The 19016-nt window shown below is 42.2% G+C and overlaps 1 protein-coding gene across 2 annotated transcripts in view; it reads left to right on the top strand.

Annotated features, from left to right (window-relative positions):
- Nucleotides 1-19016, top strand: part of reln (reelin) — a 318770-nt gene that overhangs the window by 276580 nt on the left and 23174 nt on the right. For both annotated transcript variants that reach the window (XM_080207461.1, XM_080207462.1), the window contains 6 exons: nt 750-927; nt 3210-3403; nt 5336-5589; nt 9325-9488; nt 13293-13507; nt 15538-15715. In XM_080207461.1, the coding sequence (XP_080063587.1) occupies nt 750-927; nt 3210-3403; nt 5336-5589; nt 9325-9488; nt 13293-13507; nt 15538-15715 (1183 nt within the window). The remainder of the gene's footprint in view (nt 1-749; nt 928-3209; nt 3404-5335; nt 5590-9324; nt 9489-13292; nt 13508-15537; nt 15716-19016) is intronic.

Raw genomic sequence — 19016 nt, 5'->3', positions numbered from 1 at the left:
ATGCTTTCTATGGTGCGTTTGTAAAAGTTGGTGAGAGTCATAGCTGACACACCAAATTTCCTTAGTCCTCTGAGAAAGTAGAGGTATTGGTCAGCTTTCTTAACTATAGTGTTGGCATGAGGGGAACCAGGACAGGTTGTTGTTGATCTGGACACCAAAAAAATCTTGAAGCTTGACCATTTCTGTTTCATCCCTGGCCAGTTGTAATGAAATTCTGCATTGAAATGGTATTTTGGGGAAACTAGGGTGGGGTGCTATTGTTGTGCCCTCGCACTGTCTTTAACCTCACAGCACCACTAAATCCAGGTCCACTCACATTTATTTCTTCATGTTTCTGCAATTGAGAAATTTAGATAATGTACAATTGTGCACAAACTACCAAGCATAGGAGTAAAGACAAGGTAAACCAAAAAAGGGCATTTTGTTGATGCCAAAATTAATTATCATTTGTTATCAAAGCTTAGAAAAAGTGACTTAGTGATATCAGTAACCCAACAGCATACGCCCAATCGCTTTCACCAACTCTCACTGTTCCAGAATTTACTAACAGTGAGAGGCTTGAATTTTGAATGACATTTTACTGGATACAAGAATATACTAGTTAGTTTTTCATGCCCATGCTCAGAGTTTAAAAGATAGCTTTTCTTTGGAAAATTGTTACTTTTCTTCACATCTGTAATTCTTCCTGTGTTTCAGCCCCCTCTGTCTTTACAATTTTGCTATATTTAATGGCTTTCTCTTGACCTCAGCTGTGATGAGCATTGGAATGGGGTTTACTGCGATGAGCCAGAAACAAGTTTACCTCGACAGCTAAAAGACAACTTCAACCGCTCCCCCTCCAGCAACAATTGGCTGATGGTAAATGGTGGCAAACTCAGCACTGTCTGTGGAGTTGTGGCCTCTGGAATGGCTCTTCACTTCAGTGGAGTAAGTATATTGTTGCCATCAAGCTACTGACTTTCAGTATGTTTGCATTTTATGTAGGTATCCACATACACCTACATGTTATGTAGGTAGTCCAAAGGTGTGCAGGTTAGATGGATTGGTTACTGTAAATTGTCCAAGGATGTGTAAATTAGACGGATTAGCCATGGGAACTGTGTGGGATTAGAGGGATAGGGCAGGAGAGAGGGCTTGGTTAAAATACTGTATCAGAGAGTTGGTGCAGACTCGATGGACCGAAAGGCCTCACTCTGCACAGGGATTCTATGAAATGTGAAGTAAAAAAATTTGCTTCAGTTCTGCTGGCAGAAAAATTGCTGGCATCACTGGAGCCCCAATCATGTGACATTATGTACCTTCAACTTTAACCTCATATCCTCTGGATGCTCTTTCACCAACACTACACCACTCTGCTTGGTGTTAAATTACCAAATGTCAGCATTATAATGACTTCAGTCCTTCTGGGATAGAAAATGGCAAAGAAGCAGGTGAAGTTCCAATTCTTCTTCATTATCCAGAGATGCTTTCTTGAAAAAGGGCACCTTTAAACATTGGGTCAAGTTCAAATCATTCTCGACATAAAATCCCTCTTGGCTGTGCAGGGGGCGTCAGAATCCTGCCTGCGAGGGGATGAATTGATTTTCTAGTTCATTTCTGCTGCTCACACACAAACTTCACAGCACATCACCAATTCAGTGTAAAAAAAATCGATTGTTAGATTTTCCTCATCACCCTCTCCCCCATCCCGCCCCCCTCCACTGACCACCACTAATAAACAGAATTGATTTGCCTTCAAGCCTTTACTCACAACTCTGTAATTTAAGAGTCAATATTTTGCCAGTGTGGCATTAAACAGTTACTAACTCTAGTGTTGTGCTCCTCAGGGTGTTTTATGAAACAGCCTGAGGTGAATGAAATGTAAAGAATGACAATGTAGATCTTTCTAAAGGTCTGCCTTTGTGGCAGCATCATTTGAATAAAATATTAATGTCAGAATAATCCTGCATCGCACAGAGAGAGGAAGGAACATGAGCCAAGTATTTTCCTGGATTGGCTGAGGCTTGTATTGAATTTCCTGATGTTTGGCTTTGCTTTGTCATTTTGCATTTTAATAGCTGAACGAACCTTGTCTGTATAGCAATGAAATAAAATAAGAAACATAGAAACCAGAATCAGGAGTAGACTTTTCAGCCCTTCGAGCTTGCTCCACCATTCACTTTGATCAGGACTGATCATCAAATTCAATATCCTGACTCCCCCACCATATCCCTTGATCTCTTTATACCCAAGAGTTATATCTAATTTATTCTTGAAATCACACAATGCTTTGGCCTAAATAAACAAACAAGCAGGTTTAAAATGAACCCAAACATTGGGGATCAATGGGAAATTTGTATTCCGCCGATTCTTACCCTGGACTGGATGCACTTTGGAATTCAGCCCATGTAAACGAGGAAATTGCCCTGTTCTAATTCTCTCTGACTTGCACAGTGCAAGTTATTGTTAGCACCTTGCAATGTGCACATGTACTTCGCGCATCTTGCAACGCACTTGTTAATGAATGTTCCCTTCACAATAAAGCACGGCTGGTGGGCTTTTCTTTGTAATTTAGTTTTTGTTGTGTTTGTGCCATACCTTTTGGAATTGTACCAACACCAACTTGATAGTACCTCAGCAATGGCCTTTACACAACTCTCTCATTTTATTGACAAAGATGGGAAGGCAGAATTCAATACTTAGCAATTCAAAGTCTGGTGCAGAATGGTCAGTGTACCAGCTTCTCACTTAGGCCAGTTTCTTGAGGTGACCATTAGTTTATTTACAGAATTGGAAATTTTAGAAAAACATAAGTTAAAATAAAGTTCAACACTTTGATCAGAATCCAGTTGCAATGTCAAATGCTTCAAATGAACTCCATTGAAGGAGTAGTTTTCTCAAACACAACAATGATACACTACCAAAGCCTTAAAAGACAGCCTGGTTACCCTATTGACTTTTCAAACATAAACCCCGTCCAATTCGACACTATGCTTCTGGTTAATAAATATTACAGAATGGAGAACCTAAAGATCAAAAATGACTCTAAATTCTCAATGGATGAAAGTGCTTTCAAGTTGATCCTTGTTTGCAGGCTCTCCTACCAAATAACATAATCACTTTGCTTTCTATTAAGTTTTGAATGTGTGTGATGCAGAGACAAAGCAGCATCCAAAAATCCTCGAACGCAAGCAAAATCTGCTTCTGACTAAATTATTCTTTTGCCTTAGGGTTGCAGTCGTCAGTTGGTGACAGTGGATTTGGACCTCGTGGATGCTGAGTTTATCCAGTTCTACTTCATGTATGGCTGCCTTGTTCCTCCTAGCAACCGTAATCAGGGAGTCTTCCTGGATTATTCTGTTAACGGAGGCATCACATGGAACATCTTGATGGAAATCTTCTTTGATCAGTACAATAAACCTTCGTAAGTGACTCAAGGGCTTGAATGCCAGATATAACTTCCTTAATGGCTAAGGATTTGCTGGATGTTTGTTAAGCAATGTCTAAGACAGAGGCTGCATGTACAATTTTAAATACTGTGCTACACAGGCAGTGTAAATGCAACCGGAATTTGGAAATAGGGCCTCATCTGGCAGGTTAGTGAAACTCCCTGGAGGAAATAATGGTTTGAGCCTTTATAGCTGATTTATGCTCCAAGTTTAGTATTGAGGAGAGAACCATGAAGATGAAATTAGCATCTGTTCATGTTTGAAGGTCTTTTGCTTGTTACTCTTTTCATAATATTAAGGCGCCTAGAATAGAAATTTGAATTAAAAAGTTAAAATTTATTTATTAGTCACAAGTAAGGCTCACATTAACACCGCAATGAAGTTATCATGCAATTCCCCTAGTTGCCACAGCCCGGCACCTGTTCGGGCCAATGTACCGAACCAGCACGTCGTTCAGAATGTTGGAGCAAACCACAGAAAACCCACACAGACACTGGGAGAACATGCGAACTCCAAACAGACAGTGATCCAAGCCGGGAATCGAACCCAAGTCCCTGGCATTCTGAAGCAGCAGTGCTAACCACTGTGCTACCGTGCCACACAAGTGTTAAGTTTTGTCATTTTTCAGGGAAAGAATTTTTAAACTGGCAATTGTAGAGTAGTGCAGCACAGATAGAGGCCACCTGGCCCATCAAAATTTCATAGTTCCTGCAAAGATTGATCCAGTTACTCCCATTTCCTCACTTTTTCCCTTTTGCTCCGTAATTTGTATTCCAAGTATTTATTCAGTTTCATTTTGGGGGCTACTATTGAATGTGTTCCTGCCACCTGATCAGACAGTACGTTCCAAATCCTAACCACTGATGAGGTAAAAAAGATTTGGCTGTTTAGTCAGTTATCTTAAATCTGGGCCCTCTAATCGATCCTTCAGCCATTGCAAACTGTTTGTCTGATGTACTCCAGCTTAATCTTTTGTGGTATTAAACACCTCTATCAAATCTCCTCTTAGTTTTCTTTGTCCTATGAATGATCTGGAATTCTTTTGTTATTATTCTCCTGAACTCGTAAAATAAACACCAACTTCCTTAGAAATTTCTAAATGCAAAACAAGTATCAATGTTGTTGGCTGAAATTTCACCACATCGCCCACCCCAGAATCAGGGCGGGTGAGGCTCGCAGAATGGCATTCTCCGTTGGCCTCGAGCGGAATCTTATGAGCCTTGGGCAGGCAAGGTGGTAAAATTCCAGCAGTTGAGTCTGTTTCATTTTAAGTCATTCAAAGGGTATGGTCCTCAAACTGAGCAATTTAGAGTTTCACTTGGGGTCCACTACAACCTGCTCTGAAAGGCCCAATTCAATATTGAAAGTAACAGGCATCAAGCACAAATGTTTGCAATGCAGTTTTTGCAAGATGCCATTGTCAACTGGTATGCACCTTTGGACTATTTTTTTAAAATGATCTGGGTAAATTCAGATACTTGCCCCACTCTTAGGTTATATTTTTCTCTGAATGCACAGAACTTTTCCACTGTGTCAATTAAATCAATTGTTAGGGGGTATTGGAACAAAACTGCTTTAATTAACCTCCAGACCTTTTTGCCTCATTCCCTGAAAGAGGGGTCTTTGCATCACTGCTCCTAATCTGCCCTTGTGATATCAAGAGTTGTTGGTCAGGAGAATCTCAATTAATAGTGATTTTGAAGAAATTGTTTTGTGTGAAAGGGGGAATTAACTCCTTACTAGCAGGTTTGGACTGAATAATGAATCATTTGGCTGATGATGACTGACATTTAATCAAATTTGTCCGCAACTGCTGGTTCAATGATTCTACCTTAGGAGTGCCCACACTATCACTTTGAAAAATGTCAGAACCAACTATTTCTACTCTACTTGTGGTTTGTTTGTAGCTTTGTGAGTATTCTTCTACCACCTGAGGCCAAAGTTGTTGGTACTCGTTTCCGTTGGTGGCAACCTACCCATAATGGACATGAGCAGAGCGACTGGGCTATTGACAACGTATTGATATCTGGGACAGCCGGCGAGAGAACCTTCATGCTGGATACATTCAGCAGTACTCCTGTCCCACCACATGACCGGAGTCCTGCTGATAGTGGACCTGTTGGCAGGATCATCTTCGACCTATTTGAAGAAAGACCCACAGGTAAATGATATTCCAGTCACCAATAGTCAATAAAATGCTGAAAATGGCAGTCTGCTCTTCGAGAATAATGTTTAATTAGAAAGCTTCACGTATGACTGCCTGAAGGTCGGAATATTCTGCTTTGGGACAGCAGACCAGTTAATGGTCCTAAATCAGTGTGATCGTATTTAACTAGAACCGGAAGCACCGATATTAAACTGACTTTAAAGACCAATTATTTTCAAATTTAAGGTTGCCTGTCCTTAGTGATTTCTTATAGCAATCATAATTTTAAATGTTAAAACTACGATGAAACTGCAAACTAACGGCTACCATTATTACATGTTACACCCTCAAACTCCATAACACAAACTTGGTCAAGCAGTGATTTATATAATGTAAAACTAGAAAGCAGCCTTTTTTCCACTGCAGAGAACCAGTTATACATGTTTCCTGTTATAGCCTCAAGATAAAGATTCAGGCTAATTACGGCACTGTGAACCCCAGATACAATCTCCTAATTACAATCCTGGGACCCAGATATCAGCTTCTAATTACGGTCCTGTGATCCAGATGTGTCAGGTTTGGTTTTAGCATTCACTCAGAATTGAAGTTGCCGTGGCAACATACACTTTTACCCGCATGTTTTGTAGTCTGGAACTGTGGGTGCTGATGATAGAGGCTCTAACTTTCTTTCCATCGCATGGCTGACCCAAAGTCTCTCCCTCTCTTACTGCCTGACATTGGCATGTGTTGGAAGGATTTGCAAGTTGATACCCAACCAATTTGGCTGCATTATCAACGCACCTTCTTTGGGCGTCAGGATCTTCCCACCTGGAGCTTCTGGCTCAGAGGCAGGGACTCTATCCCACTGCAGCACAAGACCTCCAGTGTAACCCAGACTCAGGCTTTCAGAAACAAGACTTCCTGTGACTCAGACAAAGATGCCAAAAGCAGCCTGTGACCCAGATACAGGACCCTAATAGCAGTCCTGTGACCCACACACATACAGATATATGAATTAGGAGCAGGAATAGGCCACTCAACTCTTCGAGCCTGCTCCACCATTCAATAAAAACATGGCATATCTGATTTTAGCCTCAACTCCAATTTCCCACTACCCCCAATAACCTTTCATCCCTTTGTTTGTGAAGAATATTTTCTACCTCTGCCTTTAAGATATTCAATGACTCCGCATCCACCGCCTTTTGAGGAAGAGAGTTCCAAAGACTTTCAACACTCTGAGAGAAAAACAAATTCCCTCATCTTATCCTAACTGGACAACTACTTATTTTATAAAAGTTCTAGATTCCCCCACAAGAGGAAACATCCTCTCCACATCAACCATTAACACCCCCAGGTCCTTATACATTTCAATCAAGTCACTTCTTACTCATATAAACGACAGCAGATACAAGCCTAGCCTGTCAACCTTTCCTCATGAGACAACCTACCCATTCTAGGTATTAGTTTAAACCTTGTCTGAACTGCTTCTAATGCATTTACATCCTTCATTAAATACTATATCATTAGTTGAGATGTGGTCTCACCAGTGACCTGTATAACTGAAGCATAACCTCCCTACTTTTGTATTTAATTCACCTCATAATAATTTCCTAATTATTTGTGTAGCTGCACACTAACCTTTTAGAATTCATTCACTAGGCCTCTGTGCATCCCACAACTCTGCAATCTCTCACAATTTACACAGTATACTATATGTTATTTGTATCCTCTATTGTGAAAATATCTGTTCAATTCATCTGCCATCTCCGTATTTTCCATTATTAATTCCCTGGACTCACTTTCTATCAGACACTCACTCACTTTGTTAACTTTTTTTTAAAATAACTATAGAACCTCTTACTGTCTGTCTTTATATTTCTAGCTAACTTTCTCTCATGCTCTTACTTTTGATCCCTATCAATCTTTTGGCCATTCTTTGTATTTTTTTCTGTTCTGTCCAATCTTCTGACCTGCTACCCATCTTTGCACAACTGTATGCTTTTTCTTTAAGTTTGATACTCTCTGACTTTTTTAGTTAACCACTGATGATGGGTCCTCACCTTGGAATTTCCCTTTCTCGTTGAAAACTATCTATTCTGTGTGTTCCGAACTATTCTCTTAAATGTCTGCCACTGCATCTCTACTGACCTGTCCCTTAACCTAATTTGCCAGATCACTTCAGCTAACTCTGCTTTCATTCCCTCATAATTGCCTTTATTTAAGTTTAAAATACTAGTCTTAGAATGACACTTCTCTCCCTCGAACTGAACATAAAATTCAGTCACGTTATGATCACTACTACCTAGGGGTGCCTCCACTAAGAGGTCATTAATTAATCTCATTGCTCAATACCACAATAATATAGCCTGCTGTCTGGTTGGTGTTAGAACATTCACAAGCTTTCAGTTACAACCCTATGACCCAGACACAAGCTTCCAGTTATAGTCTTTAATACAGACATAAACTCTGAATTATAGTCCTGTGACCCAGACACAAACTTCAAGTGACGGCTGGCTTGAGATCCTGACACAAGTCTCGAGTTGCTGGCCTACCCCAGATTTACAAAATTCTTCTCACAGTTCTATTACTGACACAAGCTTTTAATTATAGTCATGAGACCAATATTGATAGCATCTTGGTTACAGTCAAATATTTAGTGACCTCAGCTGCTATACAATGTTTTGTCTTTCCTATCACATTACAAAGGTACATCAGATCCAGCCATACTAAGATGTTAAATAATATGATTAACATTCTTTCATTAGTAGGTAAGAAGAGACTTATCACTCTTAAAGTGGGCAAAAATTTGGCAGGAGGAGCATAACGTAGGAAAATGTGAAATTATCCATTTTGAGAGGAAGACTAAAGGAGCTGAGTATTATTTAAATGGAGAGAGACAGCAGAAAGCTGCAGCACCGAGAGATTTGAGAGTTCTTGTGCATAAATCACTAACATTTAACGTGCAAGTTCAGCAGTTAACAGGCACAGCCAATGGTATTTTGGCCGTTTATTTCAAAGGGAATGGAGTATAAAAATAAAGAAGTTTTGCTACAACTATATAAGGCCCAAGTTAGACCACAGGTGGAATACTATGAACGGTTTTGGTCCCCTTATCTAAGGTAAGATATACTGTCATTAGAGGCAGTCCAGAGAAGGTTCACTAGCTTGATCCTGGCTATGAAGGGATTTTCTTTTGAGGAGTGATTGAGTAGGTTGGGCCAGTATTCATTGGAATTTAGAAGAATAAGACACAGGTAGATGCTGAGAGGTTGTGAGCGAGTCCCGGACCAGAAGACATAATCTCAGAGTAAGGGGGTCACCCACTTAAGACAGAGATGAGGAGGAATTTCTTCTCTCAGATGGTTGAGAATCTGTTGAATTCTTTACCACAGAGAGGCTGGCTCGTTAGGTGTGTTTGAGATTTTTAATCAGTAAGGGAATCAAAGGTAAAGGGCGGGAAAGTAGAGTTGAGGATTATTACATCAGATCAGTCATAATCGCATTGAATGGTGGCGTAGACTGAATAGGCCGAATGGCCTATTTCTGCTGCTACATCTTATGGTCTTATTGTAAGAATCCATAGATGTATGGTACACAAAAGCTATCCAATTGATATCTGAGTTGCGATGACAACTCAATTTATTGCTAGGAGGTTATCAGGATGGATTCCTGTGTAAAATGTTTGGTGTATGCTGGTAGTGATATTTCACTAAAATGTGCATTTGTTTTGGAAACTGAATATACTTGCAGCTTATAAACTAAACAAGTACTGGATGTTTCATGATGAGTGCTCTGTGGAAAGATTCTGCGACTCCCCTGATGGGGTGATGCTCTGTGGTACTCATGATGGTCGAGAGGTTGATGCAACAACACATGACCTAACACCCAGTGAGGACTGGATTGTGCAGTTCAAGGTAAAGCCTTTCGTTCCATCCTTAAAAGTAAAAATGAATATAATATTTCAGTGTGTTGTATTCAAAACTTTAAAAGGAATAGAAGAGCAAAAGATTTAGTGTTCAGATACCCATTTAAGTTTGGCTGATTTGTAAAGCTGTGTTCTTGAACTAATGTAATTTGACCTGATACTTCAACACAGTGCTAAGGAACAGGTGAATTGTCCACATTTTGGGATGTTTGTGTTCCTCTAGTTTGCAGGGTATTCTGAAATAGAACAAGAATGTAACAAAATGAATTAGTCAATGCCTCAGAGCAAATTGGTTAGCATTTTAGCTGAGTCCTTTGTCGATTAATAGCCTAATGACCACTGTTAACTTACATTTCTTATTCAAAAGTTGACAATTTTCAGCATCTTAAGTTTTTATTTCTGATTCATAAGAACATAAGAAATAGGAGCAGGAGTAGGCCATCTAGCCCCTCGAGCCTGCCCCGCCATTCAATAAGATCATGGCTGATCTGTCGTGGCTCAGTTCCACATTCCCGCCCTCTCCCCATAACCCTTAATCCCCTTGCCTATCAAAAACCTATCAACCCGCGTCTTAAAAATATTGAGTGAGGCAGCCTCCACCACTTCAACAGGCAGATAATTCCAGAGATTCACCACCCTTTGAGTGCAGAAGTTCCTCCTCAACTCCGTTCTAAACCGCCCCCCCCTTTATCTTGAGGCTATGCCCTCTAGTCCTACTGTCCTTTCTGAGCAGGAAGATCCTCTCCACCTCTATCCTATCCATCCCATTCAACATCTTATACGTCTCAATGAGATCTCCCCTCATTCCTCTAAACTCTAACGAGTACAAGCCTAGTTTATTCAGCCTCTCCTCATAGTTCAACCCCCTCAACTCCAGAATCAGCCTAGTAAACCTCCTCTGCACTCCCTCCAAGGCCAAAATATCCTTGCGTAGGTGCGGCGACCAAAACTGCACATAGTACTCCAGCTGCGGCCTCACCAGTGCCCTATACAGCTGCAGCAAGACCTCCCTACTTTTATATTCAATCCCCCTCACTATGAAGGCCAGCATCCCATTCGCCTTCCTGACCACCTGCTGCACCTGCAGGCTGGGTTTTTGCGACTCATGCACAAGGACCCCGAGGTCCCTCTGCACCGTCGCATGCTGCAGTTTTTCGCCACGTAAGTAATAGTCCTTCCTACCATTATTCCTACCAAAGTAGACAACCTCACATTTGCCAACATTAAATTCCATTTACCAGTTCTGGCCCATTCGCCCAGCCTATCTAGATCCTTCTGCAGACTCTCCACACCCTCCACACAATTTGCCGTTCCACCAATCTTGGTGTCATCAGCAAATTTCGACACCATACACTCGGTTCCCTCCTCCAGATCATCTATATAAATGGTAAATAGCTGAGGCCCCATCACCGACCCCTGGGGCACTCCACTAGTCACCAACCGCCAATCCGAATAGCACCCATTGACCCCCACTCTCTGCCTCCTGTTTGACAGCCAATCCTCTATCCACGCTAACACCCTACCCCCAACTCCATGCCCCCTGACCTTCTGTAATAACCTCTTGTGAGGCACCTTGTCAAACGCCTTCTGAAAATCAAGAAACACCACATCCACCGGCTCTCCTCTATCCACTGCCCTAGACACATCCTCATAGAACTCCAATAAATTCGTCAGACACGACTTCCCCTTAATGAAACCGTGCTGCGTCTGCTCTGTCAAACAATTCTCCTCAAGATGCCTCACTATTTTCTCCTTGATCACGGATTCTAACATTTTTCCTACAACAGACGTTAAACTAACCGGCCTATAATTCCCCGCCTTTTGCCTGCCACCCTTCTTAAACAACGGCGTAACATTAGCCGTTTTCCAATGTTCCGGCACTTCCCCAGAATCCAGCGACGTTTGGATTCTCTGTTCAAGGCTAGCTGAAGCTGTTTCAGTATAGAGCTGGAATTGTTAACAGGCTGGGATTCCTAACATACACACCAATTAATATTGATATTTAGTTATCACATTGGTATTTCATATCTCTTTTTTTACAGTTGAAAACAGTGCCACTGCTACTGGGTTTAAACGAGACAAACACTTTGTCATTTTGTTTTTCAACTTTATTTTCAAAAGATTAATGCTTCCTTTGCAGAAATAGTGGCCTTTGTCATTTTCAAACTAAATTTCTCCTTTGGAAATGGTTGAACCTCATATACATTTTAAAAAAGGCTGATGTCATTACAAAAAAACCAATCCCATTCAGTGTGAAATAGCAATAGTTCTGGGGTTTAGAGAAATTCAAATATACGATCAGAACAGTCACAATAAAGGATTAGAAGTAAAATCTTACACAGTTTCTTTTTATTTAAGTGTTTTGAAAAATTTAAAGTATACATTAGCACAAGAGAGCAGGCCAATAACAGTCTCATTACAGAAACAGTTTAGAACAACCTAAACAGGAAACTTGAACCCAAAAGAAATTTCTCAGTAATTTTAGAGCATTTCAAAGGGCAAACTCCATGCAAACATTACTAGCCACAAATCATTGTACAGTTTTTAAAATATTTGTTTCTTAAGATAGGAGATGGAAGGAAAAGCTTGCTTCTCGGTAAAACCCTACCATGTCCTTAGGACATCCCAAACTGTTGTAATCAACTTTTCAAATGAAGTCACCTTTGTTGTCTAGGTAACACAGCAGCAATCACTTCTTCACATTTTAGTATACTTGTAACACTAATGAAAATAAATAATAATAGTAAATAAGATGAATGTTTGATGATCCTGTTTGCGATGGTGTTTGTTGAAAGAGAAATATGGCTAATACTCTAGGGAAACTCTTCTTTGGCATATTTTATATGGCGTGAGTTGCTGGAGCTGGACACTCAGTTCAACATCTCAGCTGAAAGATGTTTCCACTGACACTGCTGCATTCCCTTTGTACTGCACTGGAGTGTCGGCAAAGATTGCATCTTGGTCCCTGGTGTGAGGCTTGAACACAATCTTCTGACTCAAGTGCAATAACTTAGCAAAGTTGACAGTCATGAACCAGGGTTTCTCATCAATGAAAACACTGGGGCTAAAAATATGAGAAACTAAAGTGCTTTTCCTTGATGTTGTTGGCCATGTGCTTAATGTTTCAGAATACTGGGGTAGACATTGCATAGCACTAACCTGGGCAGAGGAAATAAACCCCTCACTGGAACAGGGATTTCTGAGACCCCAGCAAAATTGGGCCTCAGGCTTCTCTGAAATTAGACGGTCAAGCACATGTTCATCACCTAGAAGCTCCCCGGTGAACTGAACATGAATTCTGGATCCTGTGATATGGCAGTAGCCGTGAGAGAGAGTGGGGTGGGAAGCACAGAGTTGGGTGGGAGGCAATGGTGAAGGAACCAAGCAGGCCCTAGAAAAGGCCCCCAGTGCTGCTATATACACTCCATGTCAACCCACATCATAGTTCTGTAATTAAACCTAAGCAAGTGTGGCAAAGCAGATCTCCCCCTAAATGCATGGCCAGCGTGAGCGCCTCAGACCTGAAAGGTGTATTCCACGCTTATATCAAGGCAGATGCTGTGGAAGGAGAGAGTTTGCCTGAGGAGCCCTGAGGTGGGGGTACAATGGTAATTTAAATTATCAACTCACATTATCACTGCAGACTCAAGTTAATCAATGTCCAGCAATGCTCTGGCTCTTTTCCAAGAGCCAGTCCTTCACTTTGCAATCTAATTGAAATGTCATTTTGATTATGGTAAACACTGTAATAAGTGGAAATTCCTTGCTAATGGAATTTATTCCATTTTTCCAGATATCAGTGGGCTGTAAAACCACCGAAAAGATCATTCAGAATCAGGTTCATGTTCAGTATTCCACAGACTTTGGGGTTAACTGGCATTACTTGGTGCCACAGTGTCTACCAGCTGACCCGCAGTGCTCTGGCGATATCTCACAGCCATCTGTATTCTTCCCTGCGAAGGAGTGGAAAAGAGTCATTTATCCATTGCCAGAAAATCTACTGGGCAAGTGAGTAAAGAGCTTTTGTAGTGAAGTGATCTCACTCAGTTGCTTCTCAATTTGGTGGAAATCTGGACTTGTCAAAGATATATTTCTTCCTTTTTGAGTACCATTACTGTTAACTACAGACTTCCTAAATGGGTGCACGTGTATTTATTCAATATTCAAATTCTAACCTGACTGCACCATGCTCCCTGCTCCCTCTCAATTAAACTTTGATGGTTGAACATTGCCCCAACCCATCTTCTCAGCCCACACCCCTAACCGCGCCCCCAATTGCAAGTTCCATCTTGACCTGCTCACCATAACCAATTCCCCCATCAAAGCTGAAGTTCCAAGTTCACTGGAGAGAAGGGAAAATTTCTGCTAAACTCAGATGTCAATCTGCACCCTGAGATCACAAGAGCCTATGTCTCCTACCCATCCCACAAGAAATTAGGAATTAAAATCCTTGTCTATAGAGAGTAATGGAGATCTCTACACATCTCCATTATAACAAGACAAACTGATTACATGAAGGGGAGCCTAGCTCCCCAACCCCTTTCCCAGGTAAAATCTGAACCGTGGCAGAAATACAACTCACTCCCCCACAACCACTTCTTGTCCTCTACCTTTTGTCATCTAGTTTATCCAATTCTCCTCTTCCTTCTCTAACCACTACTCCCCATTCCACCCTCATATCTCCCTTCCCTTCCTCTCACTCAATCTCACTTTCTCTGCTTCCTCCTTTCCCCATCTGGGTCTGGGTTATCTTCCATTTTAAAAAATTAACCTTTGATCTTGATAGTGCTAATTCATAAAATCCCAAAGTACGGCCCATTGAGTCTGCACCAATGCTTTGACAGAGCAATTTACTCAGGCCTTATCCCCGGAACCCCATGTATTTACCCTGCTAATCCCCCTAATCTACACATCTTGGAACACCAAGGGGCAATTTAGCATGGCCAATCCAGCTAACCCGCGCATCTTTTGACTGTGGGAGGAAAATGGAACACCTGGAGGAAATCCACATAGACATGGAGAGAACATGCAAACTTCAAACAGACAGTGATCCAAGGCCAGAGTCGAACCCAGGTCCCCTAACGGTGTGAGGCAGCAATGCTAATCACTGTGCCTCTGATGATCTTAGCTCCCTTTGCAAAATGCAATGGCAGAATAATTTACATGCATAAAGTGTGTCTTTAATTGAACACCAATATGTGGCTGGAGAGGCTAAACTGCATTGTTTGAAACCAAACTTCACAAATGTAAATGAAAAATATAAAAGTGGAAGTTTAATCTGAACAAACTTTGAATTGATTCTCCAGTCATCATGAAGGACATTAAATATCTGCAGTACCCTTTCTGTTCCCACTTGAATCTAACCAGTATTAGATGGATGGATCTGATGGTAAGCCGCTTTATGTAGACTTTTGAAGTCTGAAAGGTCAGTACTCAGTGATTGGTTCCTTTAAGGTTAACAGCACTGGCCTAAGGAGGTGCCTGAAATTGTCCACTGTACATACGATGCTTTAAATCATCTTTCAGCCAAGTGAATGAGTGAATCATTCGTCTGTGGCAGTAGAACAGACTCCATATTACTCTAAGCAATGGAATTATGTCACTTCCATCTGAACCAATAATAAATAGGCCCTGAAAGCAGCAGAGGAGAGTCTGCTGTACTTTTTTAATGTCTCGAACTGCTGGGTAATTTCTGCAGCTGAGAAAGAATGCAGACCGAAAAACACATTATCGAGTTAATGTAAAAGCAGATTACTGCGGATGCTGGATTCTGAAACAAAAACAGAAAATGCTGGAAAATCTCAGCAGATCTGACAGCATCTGTGGAGGGAGAACAGAGCGAACGTTTTGAGTCCAGATGACCCTTCATCACGATCAATTTAAGTGGAAAAGCAAAATGCTTTTATTAATATATTTGTATCCTGTCCTTGATCAGTTGTGTTCTCATTGGCATTTTCATACAATTATCATTCTGGAGTGTGGAGACTCTTGTGCAGATTCCGGGTGAATTAAAACTAACTCATGCTATTTTGTTCCAGTCCTGTGAGATTCCGGTTCTATCAGAAGTATTCAGATATCCAGTGGGCGATCGATAATTTCTATGTGGGACCTGCTTGCCCAGACAATTGTGGAGGACATGGAGACTGTCTGAACAAACAGTGCTTCTGTGATCCTGGCTTTACTGGGTCAAATTGCTACTTGAGTCGGCCGCTGAAGGTATTATTGGATTACGTGAGATTTCCTAAGATCTCAAATTGGGCAGAATATTTATTGGAAAACTCGCAGACATTGCATTTTTTAGGGATCATGAGTAATGGAGTGGAGCTAGTTAACGTGATCATTCACAGCCCAACTAAACATGATTTTCCATTTTTATGAATGAATGCCATTCGCTCTGTGTGGCTCTTATTATTTGGATTCACAATAAATTTAACAAACAAAACTCCTTGGCTATTAGCATAAGATTGTATGGGACAACTGTTTCTTCAGTGAACAATGCTTACTTTTGATTTGCACTTGTCCAAATAATTATGTTCCTTCCTCAACGTTAATCCGTGATCACAATGTGATGAAATATTGAGCCATTATCTGCTAAAAAATATTTTGACATAACTTGCCTAATTAATTCATTGATAAAAGCATTGACTGATATTGTTTTAAGCTGTACAAAAAAAATACATCACAGGAACAGACACTTTGGCCCACCGAGCCTGCGGCAATATGCGGTTTCTATCCCTCTGCCTCCCATTCATGTGTCTATTAAGAACATAAGAAATAGGAGCAGGAGTAGGCCATCTGGCCCTTCGAGCCTGCCCCGCCATTCAATAAGATCATGGCTGATCTGTCGTGGCTCAGTTCCACCTTCCGGCCCTCTCCCCATAACCCTTAATCTCCTCTCTTATCAAAAACCCATCAACCCGCTTCTTGAAAATATTTAGCGAGGCATCCTCCACCACTTCAACGGGTAGAGAATTCCAGAGATTCACTAGTAAACCTCCTCTGCACTCCCTCCAAGGCCAAAATATCTTTGCGCAGGTGCGGCGCCCAAAACTGCACACAGTACTCCAGCTGCGGCCTCACCAATGCCCTATACAGCTGCAGCAAGACCTCCCTACTTTTATATTCAATCCCCTTCGCTATGAAGGCCAGCATCCCATTCGCCTTCCTGACCACCTGCTGCACCTGCAAGCTGGGTTTTTGCGACTCATGCACAAGGACCCCGAGGTCCCTCTGCACCGTCGCCTGCTGCAGTTTTTCGCCACGTAAGTAATAGTCCTTCCTACCATTCTTCCTACCAAAGTGGACCACCTCACACTTGCCAACATTAAATTCCATTTGCCATTTCCTAGCCCATTAGCCCAGCCTATCTAGATCCTTCTGCAGACTCTCCACACCCTCCGCACAATTTGCCGTTCCCCCAATCTTGGTGTCATCCGCAAATTTCGACACCCTACACTCGGTTCCCTCCTCCAGATCATCTATATAAATGGTAAAAAGCTGAGGCCCCATCACCGACCCCTGGGGCACTCCACTAGTCACCATCCGCCAATCCGAATAGCACCCGTTGACCCCCACTCTCTGCCTCCTGTTTGACAACCAATCCTCTATCCACGCTAACACCTTACCCCCAACTCCAAGTCCCCTGACCTTCTGCAATAACCTCTTATGAGGTACTTTGTCAAACGCCTTCTGAAAATCCAGAAAGACCACATCCACCGGCTCTCCTCTATCCACCGCCCTAGACACATCCTCATAGAACTCCAGTAAATTTGTCAGACACGACTTCCCTTTAATGAAACCGTGCTGCGTCTGCTCTATCAAGCAATTCCCTTCAAGATGCCTCGCAATTTCCTCCTTAATGACGGATTCTAACATTTTACCTACCACAGACGTTAAACTAACCGGCCTATAATTCCCTGCCTTTTGCCTGGCACCCTTCTTAAACAACGGCGTAACATTAGCCGTTTTCCAATCTTCCGGCACTTCCCCGGAATCCAGCGACGTCTGGAAAATAACCACCAAGGCATCCACTATAACCTCCGCCATTTCTTTCAGAACCCTCGGATGCATTCCATCCGGTCCTGGGGACTTGTCCACAATCAGCCCCTCCAGTCTGTCGAGCACCGCCTCTCTAGTAACAGTAATGTCATTAAGACCCTCCAGTCCTACCACCTTTCCATCGCTAACACCCGGCAAATTATTCACGTCCTCCTCCGTGAAGACAGAAACAAAAATGTTATTCAATACCTTAGCCATATCCCCATCCCCTACCACTAGGTCCCCTTTCTCATCCTCTAAAGGACCAACGTTCACCCAAGCCAGCCTCTTCCTTTTTATATATTTATAAAAACTCTTGCTATCCTTTTTTATATTAAGCGCTAGCCCAGCTTCATAGTTTCTCCTACCCTCCTTTATCAACTTCTTTGTCAATCTTTGTTGACATTTAAACCTCTCCCAATCCTCTTCTCGCCCAACACTCTTAGCTACTCTAAATTCCTCCGCTTTTAATTTAACACTTTCCTTCACCTCCTTTGTTATCCACGGCTTATTACCTCTCCTCCTACAGTCCTTTTTGACCATCGGAATAAATTTCTGCTGAGCACCAAGAAAGATCTCCTTAAAGATCCTCCACTGCTCCTCAGCAGACCCTCCCTCCAATGCACTCCCCCAGTCCACATTCGCCAATTCTTCTCTCATCCTACCGTACTCCCCTCTATTCAAACAAAGGACGCGTGTCTGGGAACCCACTTTCTCCTCCTCCATCTGCACCAGAAACTCCACCATACAATGATCACTCTCTCCAAGAGGATCCTTCACCGCAAGGTCCCTAATTCTACCCGCCTCATTACATAGCACCAGATCCAAGATAGCTTGCTCCCTCGTCAGCTCCAACACACACTGTTCAAGGAAATTATCCCGGCAGCATTCCAAGAACTCCTCCTCGAGCCCACCATGTCCAACATGGGTCGACCAATCAATATGCAGATTGAAATCTCCCATAACTACGGCCGTCCCATTCCTGCACGCCGCACTTATTTGCGCGTTAACAGCCCGCCCCACCTCCAGATCATTATTCGGGGGCCTATAGACGACACCCACTAGCGTCTTCCTCCCTTTGCTGTTCCTAATCTCCACCCACAACGATTCCACGTTCTGCTCCTTGGCTCCAATATCATCCCTTGCTACCACCTTGATACTATCCTTAATCAGCAGAGCTACGCCCCCCCCCTTTCCTCCTGCCTATCCTTCCTAAACACTTGATACCCTTGGACATTCATCTCCCAGTCCCTGTCACCTTGCAGCCACGTCTCTGTAATGGCCACCAGATCATATCCATTTGTGTCGATCTGCGCCACCAGCTCATCCACTTTATTCCGAATGCTTCGTGCATTCAGATACAGCGCTTTCATCCCAGCCTTCACCTGGACCCTATTTGCCAGAACGCCACCAACCATACTCACGCCCCCTACTCCCTCTATTATTGGGACATCCTCGGCCTCTTCCCTTACCTGTACCC

The sequence above is a fragment of the Carcharhinus amblyrhynchos genome, chromosome 19, assembly GCF_965287045.1.
Source record: "Carcharhinus amblyrhynchos chromosome 19, sCarAmb.v2.hapA, whole genome shotgun sequence".
Lineage (NCBI taxonomy): Eukaryota > Metazoa > Chordata > Chondrichthyes > Carcharhiniformes > Carcharhinidae > Carcharhinus > Carcharhinus amblyrhynchos.
This window is presented reverse-complemented; position numbering and strand designations above follow the sequence as displayed.